This window comes from Aspergillus bombycis, assembly GCF_001792695.1.
Source record: "Aspergillus bombycis strain NRRL26010 chromosome Unknown contig00058, whole genome shotgun sequence".
In the NCBI taxonomy this organism is placed as follows: domain Eukaryota; kingdom Fungi; phylum Ascomycota; class Eurotiomycetes; order Eurotiales; family Aspergillaceae; genus Aspergillus; species Aspergillus bombycis.
This window is the reverse complement of record NW_019170060.1, coordinates 191,677-205,468: the sequence shown is the minus strand read 5'-3', so window position 1 is coordinate 205,468 and position 13,792 is coordinate 191,677. Positions and strand designations below refer to the sequence as shown.

Here is a 13,792-nt window from a genome sequence, read left to right as displayed (position 1 = left end):
ATTACGATTCCAACTGTAAAAACTGGAACTGGAACCACTGCAAGTGCATGAAAAAGTGCGATAGCCCTGACCACCGCTGCAAGCCCGAGGACTGGGATTGGAATAGTTGCCGCTGTAGGGGCAAATGGTGTGATAATCACGATTCCAGCTGTAAAACATGGAATTGGAATCACTGCCAGTGCAAGAAAGTCTGCAACGAAGCAGATCGCCGCTGTAAGCCTGGTGATTGGGATTGGAATCGATGCCGTTGCAGTGGACGATGGTGTGGTAATTATGACTCTAACTGCAAATCCTGGAACTGGGACACATGCCAGTGCAAGAAGTCCTGTCATCGTGCAGACCCTCGTTGCAAACCGCAGGACTGGGATTGGGACAATTGTCGCTGCAAGGGAAAATGGTGCGACAACCTTCAGCCTGGCTGCAATAACTGGAACTGGGATCGTTGCAAGTGCAGCCACTAGGCCTAGACTGCTCCGTGATGTTTCAAACCATCTGGCGCTCATAAGGCCCTTTTATAAGTGGCTACGCTGTTAGTTATATGGCACCTGATTGAAGGGCGGATTTGCTTCAGAACGCCCAGGGCTGGAAGCCGAAAAGGATACTTGTTCATTCATTCTTAGTCTCTGTCTGCCGTCTATTGATTGATGCTCTTAGTATGTGTGAAGTGTATTGCTATTAGTAGTTACTGTTCGGAAATGTTACTTATATGATCCTTCAGGAAGAGCAAAAACGCTGTTACCTTAGGAGACCTCTTCGCATGGCAACCAAAGTCTCCCGAAGACTATATCTCCAGGCCACAAATAGACATGCGGCTTTCAGAATTGCCTTGGTATAACTGTTGAGCTGCGCACGGGGTTCACACGGCTATTCTGATGAGCACCTGGGTTCATAGGCTAGTGGTGTATATGTGGTACGTTGCCACACGAGAACTCTGAATGTAGAATGGCTCCTGCGCTTCGGGTAACTCCGAAGTCAACCATTCAAGTGAGCCATCACATCATAGTAGCGAATAGGGATGTAAGTATGTACTATCATATAGGGCCAAGAGCAGATTGGCTGTTCATACAGCAAGGGACGTCTAACCCGTACCAACTTATGATGAATAGATTATTGAATACTGTACGCGTATATTGAACAATGCTATTCACACATCTCCCACTCGTAGCCTTCTCGCTCGAAGATAATTATAATCTGGCATTGCCTCCCTCACCCATTTCTCCATCTGTTCGCCGAAATCTATACCGAACTCCCGATCCCAACCCTTCCTCTCAACCCCGATGTCGACGATAATCGGCGTTTTGTCCTTCAAGACATGTGATGAATTTTCTAGTGTGGACTTCATCACTCTTTCAGGGTTTCTGTGGCTCATACTGTCCGTGGTCCCATTCTCCATCTTCTGATTCGGGGCGTTCCATTCCGATTTTAGATGGACCGGGTTGAGTCCTATAAGCTTGCAGTACCTAGCGAGAATATCAGGATGATGTATAATGTCCTGAGCGTCTAGTACCAAGGGATACCGAGTATCCCTCTCACAGCCTATGCTCGAATCCCCTTGATGCTGGCAGCACCAATCGTAAAGTAGTCTAGTCCATCTTAAAGTGGCATTCAATTCCATCAACGGCTGCATTTCATGAGGCTGGGCGAATTCCTCCTTTTCCAGCTCTCTCATCGCGCGATAGAACGACGGAAATACCAAGGCGGGGTGACGAATCAGAAAGGTCAGCCTCCAGGTCTCCAAGTAGTGGTCGGGGAATATTGTGAGGTTATTGGACGAAAACCCTTGGGGCATGCCGTACGAAGTCGGGATCTTGATGTTGACCGGAGATGGAGTGTGGCTATCGCTATGGGAAAGATAATCGCTAATGGCAGCCGGATCTGCGAACCACTGGATATGTTCCTTTGCAAAGAATAACTTGCCCTCAGATTCGGCCATATGTGAGGTGCTCTCCCAGCGGTTGAAATCGTCTTGGAAGACCTGCTGCATTTCTTCGGTTTGCTGCGTTGTCCACTTTTCAATTGGCGTGTACGTAGAATTTGTTATCCTGCCCTTGATAAAGGAGTCCCAGAAGAAGTACCCTCCCTTCTCGTTGGAAATAGCATTCTCCTGCGCTTCCAATGACAACATTCTTACGAGTAGGTTGGACGCAGTACGAGGATATGTGACCAGTAATGTACGCCTCACAGGATAAGGCTCGTATCCGTTCTGCCTTGCCATCGTGAGGAACGGTCCGTCCAAGTGAAATGGATTTTTAGGATGGTATATGGAAAGTACAATCAGATGCGGGACTGACAAAAGCGCAGGGACTTTATATAGCGTCAAAAAATGGCTATAATTGTGTCCTCCGCCACCGTGTCAAACGTCTTAAAGTCAGTAAAATCAGCTTATCGCGCCGCGAGAAACGTACTACATATGGCTCATACCTCATTCCTGCCGCAATGCATGTACATACATGTATCAATACCCAGTCTACCCAGTAGAATAAAATTCAGCTCCTAGACTTTGATGATGTCAGTGCCGGCCGTTCGCAACGGAACCGAAAAATCTTGTTCTGCCATCCGGAAGCCATATCCATTGATAGTCCAGTGGCTGCGCACGAGAAGGTCCAAATCTGGAAGAGTTCGCAACATCAATTGAGATTGACACATTTGACCCCCGGAATCCACACACACATGGTCATACGATTGGATAGAATATATTCCGCCCAATGATCTGCCAATGTTCCACTTGTGACGTCCCGACTGCGAGTTCGTGATAAGGTTTCCTTCTGATGGGACTGACCCACGGTTGAGGGCCCAAGGTAACAGCATATCTCACGTGGGGCTGTGCCAATTCTCGTTTGCTATTCGACAATTGCAGATTCGGATGATCTCCAGGATTGCTAGATGACATAGGTGCTCCAGGGTTGATTGGCCGTCTTGCTATGGAAGGTTCATGCTTCTCACACATGACCCGCTGATTACCTGGAGTGGTCTTGTCCCAAGAACCTTCAGGCGCACGGACAGTTGTCCCAGATCGTAAGTCATGAAATCTGAATGCGTTCTTACTGCTAGATGCTGGAACAGAACGCGGCTCATCCCTATCACTCAACTATGGTAGCCCCTTCGATCGGGTCGTGCGCTGGCCCGGCGAGATTGGCCTAGACCCTACCATCACGACTCTAATTGTGACCTTAGACCAAGTCTAGTGACATTCGTGTTTGTGAAGGACTACCTATTTGGTATGGTCTTGCATTGAACCCTACCGATCTAGGTACGAGGTGTCAAAAGGTAAAAGCTTGGAGTCATGACGTAACCACAATAGGAAATTAACGATGATACCCAATGCGCATACGTAAGCTTCTAGAATTACTGCCAATATATCTTATCCCGGGTAGGGTCAATTGATACTACACGCAGATAATCTTTTCTCGGGTTTCCTAGTCCTCCATTTCATTGATATAATACCTACCCTAGAGCTTTCATACAGACCGTTTCACTTGAAAGAATTATGAGCATTTAATATTTGCAGAAGCATAAACTGCGCTTACAACAGTAAACATGGTTATTGGAAACAGGGGGAGCCGGTTCTCCTATGAGAACATGCTTCGGACAATGATGTGCATATTGACAATCACGAGTGTAGTCGATGCTGCAACTTGGATCTCTTTTCAATCAGTTCGTCTCTTTGCTCAGCTATTGTGTAGTTACGGCAACGCTGATTCATAACCAGAGACCCGATATTCGTGCTCCGATATTAGAAGTGAGTCTTAAGGATGACTCTCTTCTTACCCCGGGCTATCTATTTGTGGCACCATATGAAACCGAATTACCAGGGCCATATATCTATGACACTGATGGTGTAAGTTCTTTCATGCTACATTTATGAAAATGTGACTGAACTAAGAGCCTAGAATTTGGTATGGAGCGGAGCCGATGGGTCAACGACCGAGCTTTTTCATGATCTCCAGGTGTGTCCCTATGAGGGATCTGATCATCTATGCTACTTCCAAGGAAATCAAATAGAAGGATACGCTAGGGGTCGTAACGTCATCCTGAATCCAGACTATAAACAAGCAGCGACTGTACAGAGTGGGGATGGTTTGACCTTGAGCGATATGCATGAGCTGAACATTATTGATGAGACCTCCGTCCTCATCGCGATTTATCAGCCGCGCCGCTATAACCTAGAGGCGTTTGATGTGCCCGCAGACAATGGCTGGGTCATGGACGGTGTGTTTCAAGAGATCAATATCACGTCAGGCGAGGTCCTCTTTGAATGGAGGTCTCTCGATCATGTTAACATCTCTGAAACGTATACCCCTCTGCGACTTAACACAGTCGTGGGTGATGGTCTTAGCAATGCGACGGCTTGGGACTACTTTCACATCAATTCTGTGGACAAGAACGATGATGGTGACTATCTAGTATCTGCTAGACATACCAGCTGCATTTACAAGATATCCGGCAAGGATGGATCCGTTCTGTGGCGGCTGGGCGGTACGAATGGTTCAATACAAATGCAGGGCTACAACTTCTCCGCTCAACATGACGCGCGCTTCCTGCAGGAGAACGATACCACCACTGTCATCTCACTCTTTGATAACGGCAGCAATGGCTATAGGAACACGTCATCGAGGTCCTCGGGTATCATCGTGTCAATTGACAATGAACAAAATACCTCCAGCCTAATGAAGAGATACGAGGCCCCCGGTGACGGACTCCTATCAACAAGCCAGGGAAACCTCCAAATACTCCCGAATCAACACGCTTTGGTCGGATGGGGGAGCCATCCTTCAATATCTGAGCATACCGACGATGGAACCGCCGTGTTCTTTGCAACAATAAATGATCCGCGGACGATGAACTACCGTGCTTTCAAATTCAATTGGACCGGAGAGCCAAGTGACGAGCCTGCCCTTCGTAGCTATGCGGCTTCCCCGGGCGCTGCGACTACGTTCTGGGTCAGTTGGAATGGTGCTACCAATGTTGCCTTTTGGAACTTCTACGGCACGACTTCAGCGTCTGGTGAGTTTACGCTGGTATCCAAGGTGGGCAGGCAGGGCTTTCAAACTACCTATACTAGCCCCAATTACCACCCCCGGGCATATGCAGAAGCGGTCGCGAGCGACGGCTCAAGCCTAGGGAAGTCGTCTGTCGTGGATACGACGTCAACACTGTCCAAACTGGACTAGACAATGCAAAGATAGAGGAAAGTAGTCCTCGCGTTATTACTTTAGAAAGTCAGAGAGCCACGTGGTTCTCTATCGCTCGCCATTGGTACATCGGAATCGTTCCCTTTTCAGGTTAATTAATCGGAAGACAAGACTCCTGAAACGGTGAGAGCAAGTCGTTAGACGCAAGTATATATTAAAAACATGTTACAGCACAGATTGAGGAAGCGATTGCAGGGGGTCTGCAGGTTGCTTGAGGTTGACGAACTTATAATATCATGTTTTCTGTCTTGCAGAGTACAATATCGAAGTAATTATACTGACCGCAAAATATATTTGCTTGCCTACTTTGTTGAATCTTGAAATGATTGATGCAGTGTGCCAAGGATGGCCTTATAGGAAATTGGCTCTAAAGATGATGTCCTTAGGCTCAGGTACCCAGTCGATCTAATAGGCCTCCTCAGCGGGGGACGGGTCTAAAAATAGCTCCCGTTCCTAGAGTGCGGTAAGGGCAAGGCAATCCATGTTTACGACACGCTATCAGACCGTGGATCAAGGGTTTTGATGATACGTGGAGGCTATATCCTGCGGCTGAAGCCGCATACATGTTCATCGGGATACAAGAAGGTAGAAGAATCATTAGACTATGAAAGCTGGACCTAGCACTTGTGCAAGTATACGTTGAGATCACCATGGACCGAGATACTGAAATACCCATGTAAATTCACCAAGGCAGGTAGACAGTACGAGACAAAAGACAGGGCCGAAGAGGAATTCATCAATTTACAAGCTGACAGGCTTAGGGATCCGCAAAAATGCCCTGTTCATTGTTGAGATAGGGGAATACCATGATACCCAAGCTTAGTCTGCGTTGAGATTTTCTTTGTTAGTGGCCTAGTATCTGACCGGGCTGCCTGCCATAGAGACACATTATCATTTCACAGTAGAAGGCCTGCATTTCGTCTCCGTTTTGTCTTCTATCTCCTATTACTTCCCAGAACTGCCAATGGTAGGGTGCACTCAACGAATAGCTACAAGGAAAATCGGTGGACCAGTCGCCATCCTACAACGGAATGTGTACTCCAGTAGTATGTCTTCGTACCCAAACCAATGTAACGCCGGTAGGGCATAGTATGCATCATAAGAGTGATGATTTTGCACATTAGTACATTCAACGCTGGTAGTTAATCATAGGCATCTGTATTCCAACACAGAGTACGGAGTAGCATGAGCGATACTGACCAAGCCTAGTAGTTTAGTGGGGCCGGACATTGGTATTTGGTGGCGTGCAAGGCATCCTGCGACTTCTTCACGTAGGCTTAACATTCGTGAAATCCAGAATCATATACACCGATGGAAGAGATAGTAACATATGTTATAGTGTCAACAGCTCCCCTGCGGGAGTACGGCAAAGCTGTTGCTGAAGAGAAGTTCACTTCGATCCACTTGGAAGATTTTGAGAATTATCAACCCCTTGCCCCTAATAGGAGCGAAATGAAAGTCAAAAGGCAGGTTCCAAGATTCAAGCAGGTGCAAAGGTTTACGCAAGTCTTAATGACGCGAACGCTTGTTAATACCAGAGGTGTGTAGTTTATGATTCGTCCGTACACCGTAGATCAGGATATATATCCTTATGTAACTCGACAGTCGTGTCCGACCGTTACATTGAGTTATATGAATAATGCAGTATACGGCACCGATAAGACTGGGATAGGCAAAGTAATGTAAGAACACTGTATGAACCGAGACCCCGGAATAGAGGTATGGACACGCTGGTAGTATTTCTCCGTGGTAGTAATCGCCCATATGAATGAAGACTACTCCGTGTATTGCTTGGGCGTCCTAGGCAGGCTTCTATCCTATCTTGTTAAACGCACCGGGCAACGTTTGGTGGACATTGGGCAAAGAGTCTCCACGAATCACGTTTTTCATCCTACCATTAGGGTTCCGGGCGTGCAAGCCCTGGCCAGCGCTATAAACTCATCATACACTCTCAAGCGGCCTGTGTTCCTTTGTTTAACATCTGATCATACCCGACCTCAGTGGATGAAACTCTTTGCTGGCCATGATTGGGAGCGATGCCTGTGCTGATAAACGGCATGATATTCTGTTAATGCTTAATCGGTTTAAACCAAATGGCATCATTTTTGGATGCCCCTGCCAAGCTTCAAACGCAGAAGGCACTGAATCCGTGCCCGAGAAACAAAGAACCCATATCAGAATCTGGATATCACAATGGCCCTCTGCAGATACGAGCAATCCACTCATCTCGTGGACTTTAGGATGCCGAAACACTGATACCTACCCTCTTGTCCTATGGGCAGCGGCTCACCCCGTTGATAAATTACGGGCAGAACCCACATCCCAACGTTATTCATTTGTCGTATATTGGGTCACCTATGGCTGGAATACGTTTCCACTTAGGGTAACCTGCCACTCGTTCAATTGTCTTGTTCTCAGTCTCTCCTTCTAAGGACAACGTCCAGTTGGCCCTAACATTCGCCACATTTATAATCTTGTTCTTCACCTGCCCCATACAATCTTTCAATTACAGTGTGAGTCGTACAGCACCCTTGAGCCATGTACCAGAAATCAATCCCTCTGGTACTCTTGTTAGTACAGAAGGTTCTTAGTCTGCCGGCGACCAATGAGTACTCCGATGTTACTAATAACGGTGTTGTTGGAGTCTCCGATGCTACCAATAACGGCGCCTATGGTTCTACAAATGCCAACATCGGTGGCAATATCGTTCCCCCAGCTCAAAATGCGGTCAATCCCCAAAACGCAGTTGGGAATGGCCCTTCTCCAAATGGTCCGGCGAATCCGCCAGGTCCAGCCTACGAGAGTGGCATCAGTTCTGTGGGCACTCAGGAGGTCATAACTTCAACAATAGTAGTAACGTGGACCACGAACAGGGCTCTTAAGCCAACAGTTGCACCGAACGGCATTCCAATTGACCCAGGCAATTTCATCGCTGCAAACACGGACCAGAGAGGCCCAGTCCAGGCTCCAGGTGCTCTTAATGGCCCATCAGCTGGGGTCAGTGGTGCCGCATACCTACCCAGTTACTCGTCCATGCCAGGTAGTGTCAGTGGGGGCGCTTATGCAGTTGCTTCCTCAAGCAACGTTGTCGATACTTCATACCAATCTACCGCTCCTGTCATCCCTGCGGGTAATGGCCATGATTCGTCAAATACACCGACTTCCGTGCAGGTTGCTCCAGTACCTGAACGATCGTCTAATGCACTATTCACGACAGATCCGGCTCCACAGCCTGTGCAAAGCACCTCACCTCCCGACGCAACTCCTTCATCAGAGGGGACAGACGAGTCTCCCGACACCACGACAGACGACGACATGATCCCTCCTATAACAAGGGCACCACGCTTACCGACGTTCTCGGAGGCTCCACCTCGATTCTCCACCATGAGAATTGAGTCCATGGCCCACAAGAACGGTCTTTTAAGAACCGCGCTAAATGGGATTCAAACCATCCTTCCGGTGATTGACGGACTGGGGCTGCTGGGAATTGAGAGTGAGGGTACATATTTGAACCTGCCTGGCTTGCTTGACGCAATTGATATTCCCTGTCTATTCCGCTGCAATACGCCCCCTGCACCTACAAGCCCTCAGCCCGGAGCAGTTCCTCAGGCCCCCGCCGCAGCTCCTCCAGTAGCGGCCCCCGCAGTCGCCGGTGCTCCAGCTGCAGCTGCTCCGGTTGCTGGCGGGGGCGTTGGTGCTGTTGGCGCTGGTGCTCCAGCCGCTGCTGGTATGGCTGCCGGAGGTGCTGAAGCCGTTGGTGGAGCAGCCGGTGCTGGTGCCGCCGCTGGAGGTGCTGGAGCTATTGGTGGAATAGTCGGCGCTGGCGCTGGAGCAGTTGCCGGTGGGTTTGCTGGAGGTGCTGCAGCTGTTGGTGGAATAGTAGGTGGTGGTGCCCCAGCCGCTGCCAATGCGGTTGCTGGTGGTGCTGACGCTGTTGGTGGTGCAGCGGGTAATGCCCCAGTCGAAGCTGCGCAGGTTCCAGCGCCCGAAGTTGGCGCTGGCGCGGCCAATAACCCTCTCTTGGGTTCCCCCGGCAGAAGCCTCGTCAAAGGGGTACAATCTGGCATTGAAAATGGCCTTGATCAATCAGGAGGATCGCCCCAGTCAAATAATTTGCCGTCGCAATCTCTAGATGGACACGCCAATGATGCGGTGAACAATGTGGGTCCGCAGCCAGGATCAGACTCTATACAGAATGCTCCAGTCAATGGAATGGACAGCGGTAATGCGAACGATATGATCTACCCCGTGGCTGCATCGAGCTCACCTCCGCCAGAGCCTATTCAAAGTGGATTAACAAGTGGCACTGAGAACAACATGTACCAACCTGCAGCTCCTATGTCAGTTAACTCTGCTCAGGCATATTCTGTGCAAGATGGGGTACAGAGAGGTACTAATGACAATATGGCTGCGGCTGGAGGCCTAACGCAACCGAACCAAGAACTGACCGGCTCCGTCCAATACGGCGTTCACAATGGGTATGGCAACAATATGGCTCCCCCAGCAGGCTCTATAGTACCGAACTATCCCCCGGCGGCTCCGCCCCAGAATGGCGCATATATGGGCATGCACAACAACATGAATAACGCCAACGCCAATATCCAGCCAACAAACAACATGGGCCAATCTATGCCTCCTGCGGGTGCAACGATGAATTCTTTCCTCGGTGGTGCTCAGGGCCCCCCAGCGGCGGGGCAGATGATTCAACCCAATGTGGTGGCTGGAGGGCCCATGGTCGTGCCTGGGCAAGTGAACTACCCCTCTAGTAGCTCGCTGATCAACGCTGGACCAATTCCCATATATGCCGGATCCAGCAGTAGGCCGCTATTCCCAGTAATGATTACGCCTGGACCCTCGCTCACACCCATGGGTACTCCTACGCCCACACCCGCCGCAGCGTCTTCTAGTGTGCCGCCACCCGTTACCACGACCCAGTCCAATGGAGAAGTCGTGTCCTGCGCCTCCGGAAAGTACTTCGACGACGACCACGATGCAACACCCGAGTGCGCTGGAGCAACGAAGGTAATCTCTACCGTGGAATCCATCGCCTCTTCCTATTCGGCCGAGGCATCTGCGTCTACGTCCAGGATGGCAGAATTTGTATCCTACATGGGTGTTGTCCATGCATCTGCTGCCGCATCGAAGTCTTCTGCCGAGGCTGCCGAGCCTCCTGGACTTCCGCTGCGGCGAAGCCATCCGCCACCTGTGACATATTGGACGACAATGGATATAACACAGTTATATTCAGGATCGCTGGTATCAATGGATGGACTGATGGGCAGTCGTTCTCCGATGCCCTGAGGAAGAAATGCCACAAGAACGGATTCTTCGTCAACTTCAAGATCAATGATTACCTCTTCTACAAGCATGAAAAGTCACAATTCGAAGGCAGAGAACGAGACACTGAGAAGGTCACGTTCACGATGTCGGGCTTCAAGAACGGCTGTGTCGAGGCTGCCATTTTGGACGCTGGCGGACCTAGGCATATATGCGATCATAAAAAGGAGGATAAGTTGCCACCGAAGAATATGAAAGAGGCAAAGGACGCCGGAGAGAACGTTGATGATCTTCTCATGATACCTGTGAAAGAGTAAGCGGGTGAGAATAATCGACTAGCAATGAGGCATACAACGAGGGCTGGCGGATCTAATCGGCGAGGAAGTCATCGATGGGGAAGCACATAGTGCGGAAAAGGGTATGTACTGCACGCAGTGTGGTTGGCTTCTCTGTTCTCGTTGGACAGTCCTATGGAGTATTGGGGTGTTGAATAGGTGTGACAGCTCTCAATGGCAACTTCACATCTGTGGGGGGCCTATCTCGATTGATGTGATGAGAGCTGTGGTGCAGAAAAGGCACATTCGTTTACAATTGGGCTTGAGGGTTCTCTTGAAAGGGCTCCTGAGTTATCATGGGCCCTCTTTACTACTCCTTGTGTTTTCCTTTCTGATTCACGGCCTGTCTATCCTTATCTACTTCCCCCTTCTTGTATCTATTGTTCACTTCACTCCGTACAGTAATCAATGGTTCGCAATTTTCACAACGTCCTCCTCTCGTGCTTGACCCTAGGATGCTCTACCTCCATCTGTATCTCACTAGATAACCAATAAATAAGAATAGCGTTCGTGACACCCACAACTGGAATGTATCCCCAATATACCCACACTAGACCTCCGATGACGAATAAATCCGCTCAATGCACCTCTCCCTCGCCTGTTGCAGCATTCCCGGCGCTGCAATCCACGTTGGCACATGTATCAAATGGCCTCGCTGCATGCGAACAAAGACCGCATATAGTATGCCAGCAAGGCCCACAGCAACCACACTGATAAGGGCTGGCCATGCGAACTGATCCGGTCGCGAAAAGATGATAGTCGAGATGTACGAACCGATCTCAAACGCGTTCTGCCACGCAGCCTCTACCGAGGAGAAGCTGCCTCGATTTTCGGCTTCGACGCACTGTATTTGGGGTACGTTAGTCTTATATCTTTCCCCTTGCAGAGCTTGGGGTGGATGAAACAGCGTAGATGTGTTCGCCAAAGGTACTCAAACCACTCACCTCCTGAACGAGAATCTGAACGCACAGATCAAACCCCCTCAGCCCGACTCGGCTGAGGATCGTCCCTCCTACCAGTCCGGATGCAGAAATTAGAGGTTGGTCGGAGAACATCCAGAAGACGGTCATTCCGGCTACCAGGGATGTAATCTGCCAATTCGCGAGCCAGAGACCCGCACGAGTCGGACCAATTCTCCCCATGAGCCAAGGAGCGATCCATGTTGCGAGGACTTCCAATACTACGGCTAGGGTTCTCGCGATTCCAACCTGCGTGGAGTCGTAGCCTGTCGATAAGAGCCATGTGACCATTTGGCCGGCAAATGAGAGGACAGTCAGGTATAGCAACGCGCCGGCAAATGAGGGGAGGAAGACCGGGTGACGGAAGTAGGATTCGAAGTCTCCCAGTGCCTTATGTGTCAGACAATGCCAGTAGTGCCAGAGGCGCGTCATGCTGTTTTCCTGCTTGGAGTCTGTGTTTGGCGAGTCGAGATATGTTTTCGCCTTTGGCCGTTGGAGGTCGCGTACTTCATAGTATACCTTAGGGTGCGTGTTAGAACTAGTATCTGCGCGTGATTTCAAATATGAACGTTGGCACTTACTCTGGCGATTGAAAAGTATTCAAAGACTACAGAACAAATGTTCATTCCCAGATTGAACGTGATGGCAATCTTAGTCGAGATACCCGCGACCAAGGCTATGACGAGCGGCCCGATAAGCTTACAGATGAGGTCGATCCGGCGCATCTGAGCATTCATGGCTGTGTCAATCTCCATTAGTACTAAATGTTTAACGTTGTTCAAATCCCATACTCACTCTTGAGGCCTTCGTAGTCATTTCCTGCGACGACAACAACCTAACAGATCATATGAAAATTAGGCCTATGCACAAGGTATATCTTCATATACGCACCCAATCTCTTTCAACGGATATTAGATTCATAATAGAGCATAGCTTCTCAATGCAGGCAAGGAGCGCCAATGCCACCAGCAAGATATTATCCATCGCGCTGAGCATCGGCAAGCCCATTGCAAGCAGGTAGAAGATCACGCAAGATGCTGCCACCACAACTCTTTGTAGCACTGGTTTAGATAAGTATATGAGTCAAACTCAGTAGCATCCGATGGATATCACACACCGATCGAGACTCGAACTACTTGCAGTCGGTTGCCAGTATCGATGTAATTGCCCACCGCTGGTGCAAACAAAATCGCAGCGATACCTCGGGAGAGGGCATAAACTGACATAGGTAACAGGGTTCCCGGATAAATTGAAGCCAGGTAGAGGACGGCTCCAAACTCGAAGACACGAGAGTTCCATGTTGATAGGAAGTGCGAGATGTATAATCGACGTGCAAACGTATTGGGGACTTCATGTGCTATGTGAGGCTCGGACCGATCGTGGGGAAATGTTGACTGTGGATGGCCAGTTGGTTCAGGATCACCAGAAAGAAGAGGTGAGTGCTCTGAAGGAGCCAATGATTCGGTCGTGCATGGTGCCATTATGGGGATATAGAGAGAGCTTTTTGGTAGTTTGACGACATAAACCGCCCTTGTGTCTTTAGGTCCCTTTCCGTAGAACGGAATGAATAGGAGAAGTTAAGTGCTTAATGATGGACGGAACGATGGATATCCGAGCCTACGGAGTCTGGCGTGATATTAGAAACATAAACAAGTTGAAAGTAAGCAAAAGACAAAGAGACAAATGAAAGTTAAGCGTATGATCGCCATGACCATACGGTAATAGGGGCTTTGGTTCGCTGGTACATGCGTACGAGCAGTCTCCCTCCGGTGGCAAGACACGGAACAACAGCCATTTTTCGTGCTCCACCTGGGTGTAAGTGGGGTGTATCGAGGTAGTGGCTGTAACGCATTATCTCAGGGTATTCTCTTTATCAGAAAGCATGTACCATGACGGTTTTCACTACGCGAGCCCTCATGCACAGTCCATTACTAGCTTTTAAACGAAAGACGTCTAGAACTACCCTCGTACAGCTTAGGTGATTAGGTCCACATGTACCTTTAGGATTTTAGTCTGGACCGATGAATAC

The 13,792-nt window shown here is 49.3% G+C and overlaps 4 protein-coding genes across 4 annotated transcripts; 2 read left to right on the top strand and 2 right to left on the bottom strand.

Annotated features, from left to right (window-relative positions):
* Nucleotides 1–1,144: 1,144 nt before the first annotated feature.
* On the bottom strand, nt 1,145–2,215 carry ABOM_007750 (uncharacterized protein; the record flags this gene model as incomplete). The annotated part of the gene is made up of 1 exon (XM_022534879.1): nt 1,145–2,215. The coding sequence occupies one exon, from the start codon at nt 2,213–2,215 to the stop codon at nt 1,145–1,147; it is 1,071 nt and encodes a 356-aa protein (XP_022387987.1).
* Nucleotides 2,216–3,625: 1,410 nt separating this feature from the next.
* ABOM_007749 (arylsulfotransferase family protein) lies at nt 3,626–5,171 on the top strand (the record flags this gene model as incomplete). The annotated part of the gene is made up of 2 exons (XM_022534878.1): nt 3,626–3,838; nt 3,891–5,171. The coding sequence occupies 2 exons, from the start codon at nt 3,626–3,628 to the stop codon at nt 5,169–5,171; spliced, it is 1,494 nt and encodes a 497-aa protein (XP_022387949.1).
* A 2,559-nt stretch (nt 5,172–7,730) lies between these two features.
* ABOM_007748 (uncharacterized protein) lies at nt 7,731–10,786 on the top strand (the record flags this gene model as incomplete). Its single annotated transcript, XM_022534877.1, has 2 exons — nt 7,731–10,336; nt 10,441–10,786. The coding sequence occupies 2 exons, from the start codon at nt 7,731–7,733 to the stop codon at nt 10,784–10,786; spliced, it is 2,952 nt and encodes a 983-aa protein (XP_022387950.1).
* Nucleotides 10,787–11,354: 568 nt separating this feature from the next.
* Nucleotides 11,355–13,244, bottom strand: ABOM_007747 (solute carrier 40 family transporter; the record flags this gene model as incomplete). The annotated part of the gene is made up of 6 exons (XM_022534876.1): nt 11,355–11,648; nt 11,749–12,282; nt 12,345–12,502; nt 12,559–12,598; nt 12,655–12,824; nt 12,881–13,244. The coding sequence occupies 6 exons, from the start codon at nt 13,242–13,244 to the stop codon at nt 11,355–11,357; spliced, it is 1,560 nt and encodes a 519-aa protein (XP_022387957.1).
* Nucleotides 13,245–13,792: the final 548 nt, after the last annotated feature.